This window comes from Watersipora subatra, chromosome 3, assembly GCF_963576615.1.
Source record: "Watersipora subatra chromosome 3, tzWatSuba1.1, whole genome shotgun sequence".
Taxonomy (NCBI): domain Eukaryota; kingdom Metazoa; phylum Bryozoa; class Gymnolaemata; order Cheilostomatida; family Watersiporidae; genus Watersipora; species Watersipora subatra.
Genome location: NC_088710.1, coordinates 48,101,370 through 48,120,079, shown reverse-complemented (window position 1 = coordinate 48,120,079; position 18,710 = coordinate 48,101,370). Strand labels below are relative to the sequence as shown.

At 34.2% G+C, this 18,710-nt stretch overlaps 2 protein-coding genes across 2 annotated transcripts in view; both read right to left on the bottom strand.

Annotated features, from left to right (window-relative positions):
- The window catches only part of LOC137389710 (GATOR2 complex protein MIOS-B-like), a 40,512-nt gene extending 30,093 nt beyond the window's left edge, over positions 1-10,419 (bottom strand). Inside the window, exons 1-5 of the mRNA XM_068075789.1 lie at positions 10,319-10,419; positions 6,939-7,071; positions 6,762-6,826; positions 6,056-6,179; positions 1,735-1,799 (exon numbers count right to left, since the gene is read on the bottom strand). Coding sequence (XP_067931890.1) covers positions 1,735-1,799; positions 6,056-6,179; positions 6,762-6,826; positions 6,939-7,068 — 384 coding nt within the window. The 5' untranslated portion in view covers positions 7,069-7,071; positions 10,319-10,419. The remainder of the gene's footprint in view (positions 1-1,734; positions 1,800-6,055; positions 6,180-6,761; positions 6,827-6,938; positions 7,072-10,318) is intronic.
- Positions 10,420-11,052: 633 nt separating this feature from the next.
- LOC137391147 (zinc finger protein OZF-like) lies at positions 11,053-18,282 on the bottom strand. Its single transcript, XM_068077514.1, has 4 exons — positions 17,688-18,282; positions 16,375-17,051; positions 15,605-15,772; positions 11,053-12,130 (listed from the first exon to the last, which is right to left on the bottom strand). The coding sequence occupies exons 1-4, from the start codon at positions 17,928-17,930 to the stop codon at positions 11,647-11,649; spliced, it is 1,572 nt and encodes a 523-aa protein (XP_067933615.1). The 5' UTR covers positions 17,931-18,282; the 3' UTR covers positions 11,053-11,646.
- Positions 18,283-18,710: the final 428 nt, after the last annotated feature.

Genomic DNA, 18,710 nt, shown 5'->3' with positions numbered 1-18,710 from the left:
TAGTGTGTGTTTTCTAAAATCGAATGTAAAATTACAGTGAACCTTCAACTCCACACTCGTAATAATTCCAACATACGACATTCAAAGCGTTCTGAAGCATTGCAGCCTTGTGAAGAAGCTCGTGCAAATTAAAAAGAAAACATAAAACTATGATTGTCATAAAAACATGTAAATTAGGTTAGCTTAAACTTCACCTAGCTTAAGTTACAATAGGTTATACTGCATATCTCTATCACTACCTTCATCTCTAAGTCTACGCACCAGAGACCTACGCGTGAGCCGTATTATACAAATACTTGCTCTGATATTTGAGAGTTGTACCATATTTACTAAGTTTCCATATAGCTATAGTGTAGTGACAGACCCCCATACAACGCTGCAATACCATCATGGAATCAGCAGGGTCAGTTTCATTCTGTCGTGATTCAGTGTTGCTGTTTGGAAGCAAAACAACAGTATCATGATAATGATGCACCATCTTTGTGCCATGGCAACGGCCTTATCGACCAATGGCGTTACACTTGTGCATGCGCATAGGTTTTACCACTGACAGATCTTCAGTCCACCACTTCAGCACTGGTACACCCAGGTGTCGCCGCACTATCGCTGTATGAAAACTCAGTAATAAGCTCATCTCAGAATAAATTAACTTTGCATACGGAAGTTTGATTGTACATTATGAAACTCGCTGTATCATTTTGAAAGAATAAGCTCTTTAAATGGTTTCTAAATACCAATTGGATTATATTTAGAAGCTACTATGTTACTTTTTGGTATACCCATATTATGGTGAACTCAATTTTGTTTGAGCTGGACTGATTCTCCGCATCTAACTCAGCATTAGATGGTCGGCAATATATTAAACTAGCCGAATGGCCAACGTTGCACGGGTATTAAAAAACAGCTTATAAACGGTGGCAGGTAATTTAGTTGCCTGCCACTTGCCATTAGCCTGGCACATTGCCAATGGCTAATTTGAGTAAGCTATTATCCGTATTGCTAAACCTACTAATAAGAGCCGTGAGTGCAAGCTTTAGTGAAGCTGTGCGTAACGTACGCAGTCGCTATGCACATTTTAACCCAGATAGCTACTCATATCGCCCAATTATTCCATTGCATCTCACATCGCTCAATGGGTTAGGTTATCACCTGGTGAGCGGGAAATTCCGAGATCAAATCTTCTGCGATACAAATTAGTCACTGCTAGATAGTAATCGCTATAGCTGGACAGACCGAACGGCGAAAAACTTTGAGATTTACATATTACAATAAGGGGAAGCAGTAGAGATATTATGATGATTGTAGCTGTGAAAGAACTCTATCCTTCTAGTATAATCTATGTGAATAATACATACATTCAAACCAAACACTCCCTCGGAAATGCGCCTTTTCTCCAAATGCAGCACCAATTCAGCGTACATTTAAACAACTTACATAGATTGTTACCATTAAAAGGTTTGTCAAAAGTAGATCTTCAACCTTGAACTACAGTATCACCATTAAATACCTCTAATCAGAGGTGTACAACATAAGACTGGCCAAGAGACACTATTCAACTAGAATGCTATACGTAGGACGGCTATGAGCTCAATAGTTATACGTATATGAATGATCTGTAACGTTAAGGTAAGCATTATACAGTATCAGAAGACACAGCAAGTACAAAACAGTAATACTGCCTGATAGGCCTGATAGTATGAGGTCTGTATGGAAGGAAACAGGATATAATTGTACCATGGTAGGAGAACTTGGAGCAACACTCCACTCTAAACAGAAGCAAGTCCTCCCATGCTTAGGAACTGCAACACAAATCAGAGAGCAAATATATATTATGTATACATAAGTACAAAGTGTGTTGCCACCATCCAGACATGGCAATTATATATATTGTTTATATAGGTTTGTACAAGTGTTGCACACACCTGCAATTGTTGGGCACATCAGAGATATTGTAACTTCGTATGATACCAGCCATGATCCAATGTAAAACAGTGACCATACAATAACTATAACGTCCCTGCTAGTAAACCTGGTTTATCTTACATGTAGACATTGCTGAAATTTTGTTCAAATTGAGAAGTTGTGTTCACCTACATGAATACAAGGCTTTTCTAATGACTGCATCATCTTAGAGGTAATACAGATATTCCCATAAGTTGTAACTACAGGCTCGAAGCGACATTTTTTGTAGTTGATGATCGTCATAACACATTTTTTTAAATTGTTAATTTTCCTTCACAACTACAACTTACATTTATAACGGCCTTTTTAACAAGATGAACTGCTGCACAAACAGTATTATTCAATATCTTTAGCTATGAAACAACAAAAAACTTTCAGGTATATTTATATTAATTTCTAAGATGCACTCCTATTATGATAGCTGATTTTAAACTGTTTGTGTAATCCATTGAGAGTTGATAACTACTGAAAATCAAATTTATCAAAAACAACAACAGCAATTGCTTATAAATATGGTCTAAAATGTCTACAATATTTAAACATTCATACTGATTTAAGAAATATAATGCAACTCTAACCAAAAGAAGGCCATCAAGTTCACGTCAGACCAGCAGGAAAGTTCGCCAAACTAAACATTCTCATTCGTCTTGTATGGCAGGCCCATAGAGTTATCTCCTCTCTAGAGTGATAACTGTCCATTCAACAACATGAGCGTTTCCAGTGCCAACAAGGAGCGTTTAGGCCGCGCCCCTTTTTTGTGCTAGTCAATCGTAGTGATTGACAGAACAATAACATTAGCCATGAGAATGATCATGAATTTGCGCAGTTAAGATAGTAATTATTGCTCATATTAAAGAAATGATGATTATAGTTTATTACTCTAAGATATGCTTATTATTTAAAGCAATTCAATACCTACTTGACTTGCAACGGCACTGAATAGATAGTGTTAACTGTTAAGTAAGTGAGTTAATGTAATTAGTTACTCATCGATAAGATAGATAGTCATACTGGGGTTGTATTATGTTGGTGTGATGGCAAGCTAATCGACTGCCATCAACTGAAAGTATTGACATTGTATGGTGATAGAGTGATTCATTGACACCACAGTCCACAAACAGCCTTTGCATGTAATATTAGATTTCAAAACATATCAATCAAATACATAGACTAGCTTGAAGCAAAGATGTCCACTAGTTAGTGGACATCTTTGCTTGATGTAAGCAAGCAAAAAGTTTGAAAGTTAAAGTGACAAATGTTGTTATATGTTAAATAAAAATAAATTATACTGAATTATAATTATTTACAAAATAAAATAGACTTTTTTATTATTTTATTTATTAAACAATTTTTTATTGTAATCGTAGCTAAACAGATTATATTTAGCCATTACTTGCTAATTATTTCACATTTACATTTAAACACATTTGCAGTTTCATTTTTCTTCTTAATTTATTTCAACAAAAAACTTCTTTCATGATATAATATTTAAAAGTCGTAGTTGTTTGAAAAAGCTTGAAAACATTTACAGTTGTTTTTATTTTCTCTCTTCTCTTCATTTATTTCAATTACACAAACTTGCTTCTCATAATATGTAGTTTGAAAGTTAAATTGGCAAATGTTGTTATGTGTTAAATAAAAATAAATTATACTAAATTATAATTATTTACAAAATAAAATAGACTTTTTTATTACTTTATTTATTAAACAATTTTTTATTGTAATCGTAGCTAAACAGGTTATATTTAGCCATTACTTGCTAATTATTTCACATTTACATTTAAACACATTTGCAGTTTCATTTTTCTTCTTAATTTATTTCAACAAAAAACTTCTTTCATGATATGAAATTTAAAAGTCGTAGTTGTTTGAAAAAGCTTGAAAACATTTACAGTTGTTTTTATTTTCTCTTTTTTCTTCATTTATTTCAATTACACAAAACGCTTCTCATAATATGTAGTTTGAAAGTTAAATTGGCAAATGTTGTTATGTGTTAAATAAAAATAAATTATACTAAATTATAATTATTTACAAATTAAAATAGACTTTTTTATTACTTTATATATTAAACAATTTTTTATTGTAATCATAGCTAAACAGATTATATTTAGCCATTACTTGCTAATTATTTCACATTTACATTTAAACACATTTGCAGTTTCATTTTTCTTCCTAATTTATTTCAACAAAAAACTTCTTTCGTGATATGAAATTTAAAAGTTGTAGTTGTTTGAAAAAGCTTGAAAACCTTAACAGTTGTTTTTTTCCTCTTAATTCATTTGAAATGCTTAAAAATATTTTCTCATGATATGAAGTTTAAAAGTTAGAATGGTAAATGTTATATAAAAATAAATTTTCTGTTCAAAGACTTTTTTATTACCCGAGCAACTCGGGTAGTACAGCTCATAGTTGATGGCAGTCGATTAGCTTCCCATCACACTAATGTAATACAACTCCAGTATGATTATCTATCTTACCTATGAGTAACTGATTGCATTAACTCCCTTACTTAACACTATCTATTCAGTGCCTTTGCAAGTTATGTAGGTATCAGGGATTATGTGTATATCACAATTTCCATTTCCATAATTCATTTCCATATTATTTCCATAACATTTCCATAATTCATTTCCATATTACTTCCATTTCCATAAAATTTCCATAATTTATTTCCATATTAATTCCATTTCCATAACATTTTCATAATTCATTTCCATATTATTTCCATAACATTTCCATAACTCATTTCCATATTATTTCCATTTTCATAACATTTCCCTAATTCATTTCCATATTAATTCCCTTTCCATAACATTTCCCTAATTCATTTCCATATTATTTCCATTTCCATAATTCATTTCCATATTACTTCCATTTCCATAAAATTTCCATAATTTATTTCCATATTAATTCCATTTCCATAACATATCCATAGCTCATTTCCATATTAATACCATTTCCATAATATTTCCCTAATTCATTTCCATATTAATTCCCTTTCCATAACATTTCCCCAATTCATTTCCATATTATTTCTATTTCCATAACATTTCCCTACTTCATTTCCATAGTATTTCCATAATTCATTTCCATATTATTTCCATTTCCATAAGATTTCTCTACTTCATTTCCATATTATTTCCATTTCCATAGCATTTCCATAATTCATTTCCATATTATTTCCATTTCCATACCATTTCCGTATTTCTAAAATAAAATTTCCATATCCATTCCCTAAAATTATGGAAATATTTATGTTTATGGAAATGGAAAAGTAAACATTTCCATAATATGTTTAGCGATACCTGGTAGGTATTGAATTGCTTTAAATAATAAGCATATATTAGAGTAATAAACTAATCATCATTTCTTTAATATGAGCATTAATTACTATCTTAACTGGAAATTCATGATCCTTGTTTAACCCTTATCATGGCTGATGTTATTGATCTAGTCAATCACCACGACTGACTAGCACAAAAAAGGGGCGTGGCCTAAACGCTCCTTGTTGGCACCGGAAACCCTCGTGTAGTTATCACTCTAGGGGGAGATAACTCTATGGGCAGGCCTGCGTTTATCATTTCAATGTTCACTGAAGCACCGTCAGTTTATAGTCAGTGCTGGGTTTGAATGACACTCAGTGTAAACAAAATGTTGCATTACACCTATTAGCGTTGCAGGAAACATTTTGAGTGTAACAATTTGAAATCTTATTTCGATGCGCTATATTTAGTGTAAAATATTAACTGAAGGTTGGAGAGAGCCTTGCAGGTTGATTGAGAGAATTGCAAAGAGAGAAATGATTGATTGATTACCTTGCATGTTGATTGAGAAAACTAAGTATATTGAGGAATGTTGCGGTTTGGGGTGTTACTTTTTCTATGACAACAAGTCTTTGTCCGGAGCTAAATATTAGTACTATCACCCTAATACTCAGGCCAGAACGTCTAGTTATGACTCTTCTATAGACTAGTACTGAAGAGGCAGATATAGATTTAAGTGTAGCGTACAGCTGGCTCGTAAGGATACTTACATGTATGTACTTATGTTTGTGAATACTTAATAAATCTACATGTATATGTACCCTACTCACCATACTCCCGACCAATCAAGTCATCTATCTTTTTCTTGTCAAGGCTAATTAGAGAAATGCTGCCATTGGCTTGGCCGATGGCCACTAGATAATCTTTGTCAGCCTTTGGGTACCAGGACATACACTACAACCAAAACATCCTAATGATCAGACGCAAAGCAATACGATATAAGGAGAAACAAAATAATCTTTTTTAAAGTAACTTTGTCAGTTAACAAAACCTGTGCTTTTCGTGCGTTGAAGGCTCATGACAACCAATATAAATATTGAGATACTATATATTTGTGAAGCGATTACTTTTTTAGCTATCCGGTGAGCCACATAAAAAAAAACAAAAATGAAGAGCATGCAAAACCCTCTGGACCGATCATTAAAAAATAGTACTGATACTATTAAGTATAGCGATAGTTTGATGCTATGACATAACAATCTACTTTTAACTAGCAACATAATTGGTGATTTCTAATTCCAGTTTTTTATTTTGAAGATCAATATGGGATGTAAAAATTACATAGCTATAATCAATACCTATTTACATGATCTCTGAGAACAAACGGGGTGTTTGGAAAATATTTTTCGATGCATCATTATCATGTTACCGTATACTAGTTTAGCACTTTCTCAAATAAATGGTCACATGATAAATTGCCACAACCTAGAGGTAATAAGCCAAACAAGTCAAGACTGTGTATTAAAAACTTCTGACCTTGGCAAACTGGGTTTCAGAGTAGCGTGCGAGAAACTTTCCATAAGTTCCAGGCTCATCGGAAGCTAACAACAAAAAATGCATTTTGAACCACGTCTTGAAATCTGGAAAACCAGAAGATGCTAATGGTTCAGTAATACAAACATCCAAAGATATCGACAGCCAGCGATAACTCACCATGTTCTGTGCTAATGTTATGGTCTTGTTCATCAACTTGATACAAAAAAAGTTCTGAGCCAAATACGAGATATTTATTCCGGTCACTTGCGGACCAAAAAATATCCAGTTGAGGATGAGATGCAAGCATTGTCTACAATAGTAAAATATCCAGTTGAGGATGAGATGCAAGCATTGTCTACAATAGTAAAATATCCAGTTGAGGATGAGATGCAAGCATTGTCTACAATGGTAAAAATAAGGTTGACATAGCAACAGCATATTTTTAAAATCTCCTTTTATCAAATGCAGTTATCAACATTTGCACAAATTATCAATCAAAATGCTAACTAAACTAACATGGAGAATTTCACTTGGATGATTCTGTTACTATTTTGTTACATAAAATGTATACGACTTGAAATAAGCCAATAAAAATGTATGTGGTGTGATCACATCTGTACAGATTGTTATCTTCAACCATTAAAAATGAAACGTTCAGAATGTTACCTACATAATCATTCAAAAACATAATTTCACAGCTGTTTTGTTTACACATTTGAAATCGGGACAAAGTGTGGAGTAATTGGAGGATCTAATTTATGGTTATTGATTAAATTCACAATGAGTAACAATGCTGTAAATGAGAATTTTAGTTTTCCAATAAAGGAGTCCAGTTTATTCCGCACACCACTCTAGCAATGTTAGATATATACACATTCTGGTATATGAACATAAAACATAAAAATGGGCGTGTCTTGTTAATTTTAAGTTTTCAAGTACAAAACTCATCCTTGTTTAATACCCTCATAACTGCTGTCTAAATACATGTATAGTAAAAAATACCTGCAAAAGATGAGCTGATGCCAACCAAATAATGTGTAAACTTATTTATAACCGCAACATGCAATTGAGGGCATTTAAGTATGAACAGACAAAACTCCTGTTTATAAATGGTTCAGACAAGTTTTACTACAATAAAAATACAATAGGTTGGTGCTGTTGCTAGATGAAGGTTTACATTAGTACAGATAATACAATATTTTAGTAACAACAAAGCAGACAATATAGGTTGCGGTCAACTGATGAGGGGCATTGAATGTTTTTTTTATGTAATTTTTCCAAAAAGTCTTGCAAAAGATACTCAATTTAAAATTTAAGCTAAATGCCTGTGTACAAGATATGTCTCCAAAAAACATATATATATATATATATATATTTTGCTTAGTAGAACACATTGACAAGATAATTTTGATTGCATTTTCAGAGCTATTTTTAGAAAATTGTTGCTATTTCCTATAATTAAAATTATGGTTGTTTGGTTCTCAGGCCAAAGAAAGTTGACAAATCTTGCATGCTAACATTATTCTGACTACAGCCATATCCATAGGAACCCAAACTACTTTTTATTAAAGAAATGTGCATGTAAATGAGACATCATTATGTGCGCATTGTGAACAAGCATGCGATATGAAACTTATGGCAACAAAACAGACTACTTTAACAACAATAAATAAAAATACGTAGTAGTTAAAAGCAATCCTGGGTAATTTTGCATCAGCATATTTTGCTTTCACTATCTTTAAACCTGTTTACTAAAGACAATTGAGTTATGTTTATGATGATTTTCTCTTGTGCCCTTTAAACTCTGTCTGCTAATTGCACAATTGCTTTGTATACAACTAGTTTAATAAATATCATCCCTTTTGTAATCCTTACACATACATGCGCAATAGCTTTGTATACAACCAGCTCAGTAAATATCATCCTATTTGTAGCCCTTACAAATTTTCAATTTTCAAACTGCTAGGGAATTCATTAACTATTTTTTACCTACACTTTTGAAATAGTACTTTGAATGGTTGTATGATATAGAAAAGGATTAAATAGTAGCCATGGTGTAACAGAAGCATTTGATAAGTTGATTATTTATTTATAGTCATTATGAAACAACACACAAGAACCAAAAACTGTGAAACATGCATCAGCACACTGACCGACTAAATCGACATGAGAGAGCAGTGTCAATTTACAAGCAGCTCGTTATCACAGTACAATACAAGCAGCAGACTGATTTTTGGAGTGTAATAGAACTAGCGAGGTACACTTCGCGATAACCTTTTTCGCGAGTTATTCGTTTTAGAGGGTTTCATTGGCCCTGAACTGTGCTTGTTTCTGTGAATAGTATTTTTCTAAATTCTTGAAGATATTTACACAATATATAAATCTTTTTTGGCAGACCTTTTTCATTTATCACAAAGCGTCCAGGTTACGCTATCCATTTTTGTATGATTGTATGGAAATACTGCGAAAACAACATACCAAGAGGGAATACAGCCAGACCAAGCAGCAAGACGCCCAAAGACATCAAAAGATCCAATAATTAGAAAATGTCAAAAGTAAATTAGAAACTTCAAAATTGGAGGAATCAATCATAAAAAGTGCATCAACACCAGATGGAGAACATGCTAAAGGGAAGTCGAAGCAATTAAACCTACCAACCACCATCACCAAGAAACCACCGGAGAAACATTAGAGATGAATCAAATAAGTCACATACAGATCTGCCACTTCCGTCAAACATGACCTAGATACCAGGAGTAAATCACGAGCACCACCCTACATGTCAACATCACGTGCACTTACGTAAGCAAGATATCTTCACACTCCTGACAGAAAGCATTGAACCTTAACACTCAACCTACATCCGCAGGCTAGCCATTCCACATGCCACACATCTATAAAAGAAAACAGCTCCAATGACTCAGCATCTCTATCTGCCGGTTGATCTACCTCTCTCTCTCTCTCCTTCTCAAGGACCTGCTGAGGCTTCCTCTGCCTCTGGAGCCCCACTCTCTCTTCCCTCTGACTCTGGAGCCTCTACCCTTTCCCTACCTATGGAGCCTCCTTCACCATCATCAGCTGATCATCTTCTACTCTCTATATCAACTACCGAGCCTCTACATATAAGCACTGCCATGACTCTCATCCTACTATCGAAACTCGCAGCCGTATCGACCGAGCAAGCAAACATGGACGACCGTTCGAGTAAGGGTGTGACTTTTAATAGCTATTTTAACCTCTTGTCGTTAATATTATTGTTTAAAATTCTGTTAGTTGTTTATTTTAATTGTTGGACTTATAGAATAAAGAATTAACGTTTACTGGTAAATATCAGTATTGCTTACAACAGCTTAACACCTTCACTAGTGCCTGAACCAATAATAATCAGATTAGTTCTCACAAGCTAAGTAAACGTGCACAAACTAAACATAGTCAAAATAGAATAATGTGACAAGCAATTTCAACACTGATGTCGTGCTTGGATTCAGATTAGTTATGCTTAACATAATTTCGCCCTTTACATCCATAACAATATTACAGATCTAATAAACCCGTACCAACAAAATCGGTTGTAAGAACAATCTTGCCAACACTATCAACGCTTTTAAATTGTATAACAAATGCCCGAAGAGTTCACCATTTCCAATAAAAACGCTAGAGCAATTCTGCAAATCATATACGCCAACTACTACAAATTTTGTGCATGCATTAGTACAACCACAGACCATCTGATACACCGAGTCCAATTTCTCGGATTCCAAAGTAGATAGCATCAGAGCCAAGTAGAGAGCATCAGAGTTTCACATGAAACTAGGTACGTATCGGCCCTGGAAAGCATAACCTTATAACACGAGTATAGCAAGGGGTAACAACTCCTATTTTGATAGTTTTCAGTATCGAGGCGCATATACGGGAGAAAACACAATTCCTTTATGACATAAAAGTTCTAAGCCGAGAAGTAATAAGGAGAATTAAAGGTCAAATGCTAACCTGTATTTTACAACTTGTCATGTTTATAACTCAAGATGCACTAGCAATTGTCCTTCAATATTTTCAATGTATCCTGTGATTACTTCGAAAAACACCTCATCACCGAGCATTCAAAAATAAAATTGTCACCAGCGAATTCGTGATAAGGCTTATCTTTTTGGTATATAATACTAGTACAACAAATATACAACAGTTGTACAATAAAGCACCTGTTCCTGCATGGTTCTAAAACATGAACATGCAAATTCAGAGTGCTGAGGAAATACCTAAAAGAAGCTTGATTAACGTTTGAATTTTTTAATAAAAGCGTATATTTTTGCATGGATATGTAATCAATCTACATTGCAAACAACATCTACAACCAGTAGACAAGACAAATAGATGAAAGTATATTCACTATCAGTGAAAAGCCTGCAATGGTACACCTTTGACAGATATGGATAGATATCTTAGACAACCGCTAGTTGTACATTACATTGGACAATACTTCAGTTGTGTGACCACAAAAAACTATACAAAAATATAAGTAGCATGGTAAGCACTCTATAATTAACATGAAGTCATCATTCAATGAAAAATTTAACAAAAACTAATCCAAAGTCACATTTTGTAAAAGCTATTTGCTACTAAACCCATAGTAAAGACTTATGGTAGAAAATATTTATTTCCATTTAGAACTGATAGCAATTTAGCACTAAATAACATAAGTTTTCTTAAATTCTAAGAAGGAAGATACCAAAGAAGGAATAAAGAAATATTATAGACTTTATAGAAAAGGGCAGTCAGAGTTGATAGAAAAGAACATTTTGAAAGATTCACCAAAAACAGGATATTTCCAGTTTCAAACAATATTAAGTCAAAGGTCATTATTCCCAAGGTAGTGAACATTACTAGGTCATAGGTCATCAGATATTTTAAATGATTGCATAATTGATTCATTGTCAGAAGTAGGAGCTGAAGAGACACCATTCGTTACAGGAATCGTAGCAGCAGCAGAAAACTGATAAAAATCGGCAACACTGTTGTGCGGAGAGCTTAAACCCTCGGCAGCCGTGTCCTCCCCCATCATGCTCTCTATTTGGCTGACATGAAAAGCGGATGCAATAGTGTCACCGCTCGACTGTGTCAAACGACTTGAGGGTTTTTCGTGAAGCTTGCGATGTGCACGCATGTTTTCAGGTCGAGCAAATGCTCTCTCACAGAGATCGCATTTGAAGGGTTTGAGACCCGTGTGTGTAAAAAGATGCCTCTTGAGATATTTAGATGACGCATAGCCATTGCCACAAATTTCACAAATATATGGTTTCTCTCCGGTGTGAGTTCTTTCATGCACGATCAGCTCATTGTTTCTGTGATAGGGCTTGTTGCAGAACTTGCAGCTGCAGAAGAACGACGAATGAAGAGATGAATTATACTGTACTATAATCAGTAGCTAGACTAGGTAACATTTGCTCAACACAGTGTTTGACGAGGAAAAAGAAAGCGCTGCAAAAAATTTCTGTGAAAAGTCAATGTTAACAAAAACTGCATTTTAAATTAATAAAAAACTGCTGTGATGAAAAACGTAGATTAAAATCGATTATTTTCCATCATTTTTTTGTTAACTACTAACATTTTTTAAGAACAAATTTTCAACAAAATCTAGTCGTAATTACAATACCAGCAGAGAGGTGTTGCTAGAAAAAACACATCAGATGAGTGTTTAGTATGCTGTGTACTTCTTTCAGTTTTTCCCATTTAGGGGCTGACACTGCAAATAGTATATCCTGGTGCAGAATATATTGTGACCATTTGCTCATGAGACTTGACACAGGAGGAATTGTAGGTGGACATCACCAATGGTCCTTCTGTGACTCGAACCACTGACCTACTGATTGTATGCCAGCGCACTAACCACTTCACTACAGTTGTTGCCTTAGTGTGCTGTGTACAGTACAGTTAAACCTCAACCTACCTATACATTTTGTTTCAGAATATACTTCAAATGTTAAAATCGTCACATCTTGAATCATGTAGGCTACTCTCAGAATGTTTTATTTTGAAAATATTTGATCCAAGATGCGATTTAATGAGCCCAGAAACCTATGATAACTATCAAATAATATTTTATAAACATAAAATAAAAATTTAAACTTTCAACTTGCAGAATTTCAACTTCAGCTTAGAGACAATCAAATGGTAAAGTGCAAAAGGTGCAAAGTAGGAGCAGTCTTACGGATATTCTACCTTAAACTAGGTAAAGTTTAAACCAACTTGCTAAAGTTATTACTTTTATATGCTAAAGTGAGGCTAAAAGTGAAAGTTCTTTTAAACTTTCACTTTTAGCCTTTGCACTTTTAGTAATAAAATTATGATGCTGTCGTATTTCTGGAAATACTTTAAAGGTTTATTTGCAACAAAATTCACATTACAGGTATTTGGTATCAAAAGGTTCACCATGTCTGACTCTGCTGTGTTGCAGCCTGTAGGTACAAAATATGTGGAAATGTGATTACAAGATCTTAAAAGCTCAAAGAGGAACAGTTAATCGCAGCCATCATGAAACGGCCATAGATTAGAATCTCTTTCCAAAATGGCTCAAATGGGACGTAGTTGAAATATTTTTGCAAATATACTTCACACATTCAATAAAACCATCTCTATTGTCCTTGCGCATTTATTTCACCAGAATTGTAACGATGTCATTTGAGCACTGATATCTCAAAACTTACCATAAAAATTCGTTTAACTTTTTAACCTTAGCTTGAAAGAGTGCATATTATCCTCTGATAAACATGAAGAGCCTGTTGGTCACCTGTGATAGTCGAAAAATGCTGCAGAAATTGTTCGCCCGATTTGGTAGAAAGTATGGGTCACATGATCAGATTATGACTAGATGACTAGACCAGACTGAAACGATACTGTGAAGTAGCGAGCATTTATATTTGATACGGGTTTTAAGGTAGAGCCTGAAGTATTTGTCATAAACTAGTGTCACGAGACGTTTTATATAGAGCCTTTTATTGGCCTTTAATTTCACGTGATAACATCATGTGTCAAAACAAGAACCAAACTGTTGGAGATGTCCAAACTGTCTGCCAAATGAAAATATTCCAATTTATGGCATTTTCGTGATGGCTGCGATTAACTGTTCATTTTTGAGCTTTTAAGAGCTTGTTATCACATTTCCACATATTTTGCACCTTCAACACAGCAGAGTAAGACATGGGTAATCTGTTGATATCAAATAACTGTAATGTGAATTTTTTTGCAAGTCAACCTTTAAGACCCAGAATCAAATATTTGCCCAAATTTTACATAGCAAATTGGAAAATTTGTACGTGAAGGCCAATCGTAAGTAGACATTAGACTGTATAAGATACACATATTGATTTTAGTATTATAAACCTCCATCATTGCAAATTGGGAGTGAAACAAAGCATTTATGTTTGCAATAAGCTTATTTTAATAATTTTTGTGGATCAAAACCCAGCTTTTTTTAGATGGACACAGAATCATATGCCAACAGTCTGAGACAGAATCATAAGCCTACAGTCTGAAACAGAAAAAATATTTGCTTTCATAAAACATGTGTACTAATTCACAGTACATGTGGATGCCAAATATTAGGTGTATTCAAAAGGCCAAATATTAGGTTGCATGCAAAATACACCTACTATTAGCAAACAATATTTTGTGTGACTAAACGAACCATACAGTGATCTCGTAATACAACCAAACCTCGATGTACAAAGTTAAGCTGTTCCATGACTTTCTTTGTATATAAAAAGCGACGAATCAAGAAGATAGTATTTTACCTATACAAGTACGCCGATTTGGTTCAATTCATTCTACCACATAACAATTTAAGTTGAGGTAAGTATATGTAGCATTCAAGCAGATGCATTGCATGCAATTGCAAAAGCTGAATATAAAAAAACTACTTTTTATGTTAAAAACAGGCAAACAAAGGCATAGCCTTGAAGATACCGGTAGTAATAGAGGCAGACCTAGTAGTTTCACTTGGACAACATGAACGAACATAACATTTTTTTATGTTTTTACTTGATAAATTTTTTCATTCCATCTTCAACTTTATGACCAGCTTTTTACTTTCAGTCGAGGCAGATATTCCTAATTTTTTCTTGACTTTTATTTTTGTCCTCATAATAACTACTTGTGACTTCCAAAGTTTTTTTTAAAGAATTGATCTGAGGATGTTTGTCTGTTTTCTTTTTTTTTCCGTTGGCACTAGTCTAGCCTTGCACTAGTCTAGCCTCGCGCTAGTTTAGCTTCGCACTCGTCTAGCCAAAGATTCACAATTTTAAAGCTATAAAAAGGTATTAAGCACTGTAATATCATTTGAACATCGCAGAGTTAAACTGTGTGAAAGGGTGCTATGTATATCTGAATAAGTTTACAAAACTGTAATGTTTCTAGAAACTACATACCGGTATGTCATTTATTAAGAATTCACTTGTGCATTGAGTTACATGTCCGCTAGAATTTTAAGTGACGTGGTGATAAATTTGTATGTTAATGTGGTAAAAAGAACCAACAAGTCAATTTTTAACAAGATACAATCTTTGAAGAGAAAATTTACAAAAAAAATCGTTCGCTTCATGTTTATGAATGCAGCATTGCACAATTGTACCTAATAATTTAAAACATCTAATTTGCTATCTATTAAAATATATAAACTTAGCATTGGTTCCAAAGAAATTTTCATCAATATTATGTCTACAGTATCGAAACTTCAGGAAAAAAACTGTAAACCCCGAACTTGGCGGATAAAGTACCATGATGAAGTTAAATAAAAAAGCTTTCAAGCTACTAAAAAAGTCTATGAAAAAACTGCGAAGATAAATGCATACTTGTAGGGTGCTGGACTAGTGTGTGAGCGTATATGGCGGGCAAGATTGGGCTCTCTAGAGAAGGATACTCCACACATGTCACACATGTATGGTTTCTCATTGCGGTGTTTTATACTGTGCTGCTCAAGATGACTCGGGCAGTGAAACTCTTTGTCACAATCCTCACATCTACAAATTGAGTAGAGTTGACACGTCCATAGAGCTTATTGAGCACCTCTATGATTACTTTGTTAACAACATTGATTAACTACTTCACGCTTCCTCTGTTATTAGCATAGAACATCAGCGTATGTATGATTAACCTAGACATAGAAAAACCTCAGCAACGTATATTAAAAAACTTTGAGACAAACGCTTATCAAACATAAAAACAAGTTTTCCCTTCATTACAAAAGCTTTTATTATTTAACTCCTGCATGTTTTTATTATGAAAATTTGCTTGCTATTTGATGAATGACTATTTCAAGATTCCAGCTGTCTAACCAAATATTTTTAGATAAAGAATTAGCCTTTGCTTGAACCAAGCAAATTTTATGACAATTCACTAAATTAAATTCCTGTCCATAGCTACGATTTAAATTTTAATTACATTATTATAATCTATAAGAACTTCAATGTTCCCTCCACTACAAACTCTTGAAAAAGTGAAGTAAGTCAATACTTGATTATCTTACAGGTTCATCTCTGCACCAAAGGTGGCTATCATAGAGTTATACAGAGGAATAGTTAACTTAATAGAGTTATACAAAGGAGATAGTTAACTGACTCACTTATACAGCGTTTTTGATGGATGAGTCTTACGATGTTCTTTAAACTCCTGTTTGTTTTCTGTCTCAAAATCACACTTCCTACACTTGCTGATTTTAGTCTTTGAAGACCTCCTTTGGCCTGAGCCAACAATGTTTGACTCCTCGTGTTTTCTCATGTGCTCTTTCAGTTTGTCTTTGCGTGTGAATGATGAGCCACATTTTTCACAAGAAAATGGCTTCTGGCCAGAATGGCTGAGCATGTGTCGAGCCATATGCTGTTTTAGAGTTTGCGTGCCACATTCGACACAAGTTGCTCGCGTAGCAGAGGAATGTGAGCGAGTTTTTGGTGTGGAGCGTTTTGGAAGTGTTAACATAAGCTTCTGCGGCTCACTGGGTTCTTCTTCCTTAGAGGTGATAGCGTGTGCTGACTGGTCTATTTGAACACCATTTTTTGTCGGACTAGGATTACAGTCTAAAGTTTCAGCCACAGTCTCTACTTCAGCATTCATATTGTGTTCAACAGAGTGTCTGCTCAAAGCTTTTTTAGTTGAAAACACCATGTCACAATTAGAACATGCGTATGAATTAGGTGATTTTATTAAGGAACCTGTAATTGGTACCACTGGCCCAGTCACCACAGTTTCCTGCGATGGTATTGTATTGACTGACGGTGTTTCACTATTGGCAGGAGCATCTGGCTGCAAATAATGACATCAACTGTCAAATACATCATAATACCCAAGATGCCGGGCAATGAGCTAGTACACCATATAAAGGGACTATCGAAATACAACAAGACATTTACCAACAGGTTAACGCAAACTATATAACCAATTCTTTCTTATATATTCCACAGCCACGTAATTCACATATAGCTCTATATCATCAATCTTTTTCATCGGTTAAATTACCTCATTGTTTACTAATTAAGGCCCCGTTAGTTCCAAAGAGATACAGCATTTTGGCAACTTTTTCTACATTAAGAGTTTACCACATTAAATCATTTTTTGTATTTACAAACAATAGTTCAACGTAGATTTTTCAAGCTAAAAACACTATGACACCTTACGGCAGCAATGATGTAAAGAAAGCTAAGGTGTCTAGCAAGCATTAATCAATGCCATAGCTCTAACCAAATTTGAATATACTGTAGCTGCCATTCCATGCAGATAAGAACCTTGCAAGTAACCTAAATACTAACCCCAATCACATCCATGATTATTGGCTCAGAGCAAGCAATTTTCTTATTTTTACTCAATTGTTTTGCGTCTAACCAGAGATTATTTATCAACTGGAGTCATGAATGGTGGCAAGAGCTATATCTAAAGCCTTACCTTAGACGCAGGATCTTGAAAGACTGAAGTTTCTGAAAACTCTTCTTCTGCTGCACTCGAATGGGAAACAGGTGTGTCAGCCAGCCGACCTTCGACCATGAGATCAAGCAATTGCTGCTGAATTTCTGTGAGCAGCAATTTTATGCTGAGGGCACATGAAGCAACAACTTTGGATTGCCGAGTAGAGAGAGCTTCCATGATAAGATGTATGTCATAATCAGAAAGGTCTTCTTCGCTAGCCATGGTTATATGCCCTTCACTACAACCATAATATCCTGAAGAAATTCATTCGCAACACTGATGTCATGTCATATCAGCATTTATATTACACTATAGAATCAAAATGAAGTTTTTCAACTAAAAACGAAGGGTATTATGGTCTAATAGTTTGTGTTCAATAACACTGGTACTGATGACTTCTGACTTGATGTGGTCAGTTGATCAATGCAGCATAGCAAGGGCAACTTATTTTCAACACCAAAATGGTACACACCCTTTTGTGTCATAACGAGTACTTTATATATTATTATATTTAAATAATAAGACCGTCCACTGCTCATACACCCTGCTCAATGGGATGCATCTGCATTTGAGACTAATATCATAAAAACGGACTAAAAGTAGACCAAATCATCTATTTGTACCTGTTTGCATCAGTTAACCTAATATTAATAAAATCGACAACGTAATAAAGAAAAGTTATCATTTCGAATTTGAAAACTCGGTTATAATCATACTTCAAATTTGGTTATACGTGTTTTGCTTTAACTTATATAGTTGCATTAGTAACTTACTTTTAACATCTAACGTGCACTTCAACATGCTTATGCAGATTCGAGCATTAAAATCTTACAAAACAGTAACCTTCCAATGAAATAGCATCTGACCATACCAATATAGAAATGGTGCTAGAAACATAAAAAGGTACATGGAGCTAAATTAGGAGAGATAAAGTGTCTTGAACTACTTAAATCCGTATGATTCAATTACTTAATACGTCGTGTCATTACAAAGAAAACATTT

What these genes read in the sequence shown, in the direction of transcription:
- LOC137391147 (XM_068077514.1), bottom strand. Translation starts at nt 17,930, where the DNA reads ATGGCTAGCGAAGAAGACCTTTCTGATTATGACATACATCTTATCATG. An exon ending in TTCAAGATCCTGCGTCTAAG is followed by an intron (nt 17,052 to 17,687) that starts GTAAGGCTTTAG and finishes CATTATTTGCAG; the next exon opens with CCAGATGCTCCTGCCAATAG. An exon ending in CCATCAAAAACGCTGTATAA is followed by an intron (nt 15,773 to 16,374) that starts GTGAGTCAGTTA and finishes CTCAATTTGTAG; the next exon opens with ATGTGAGGATTGTGACAAAG.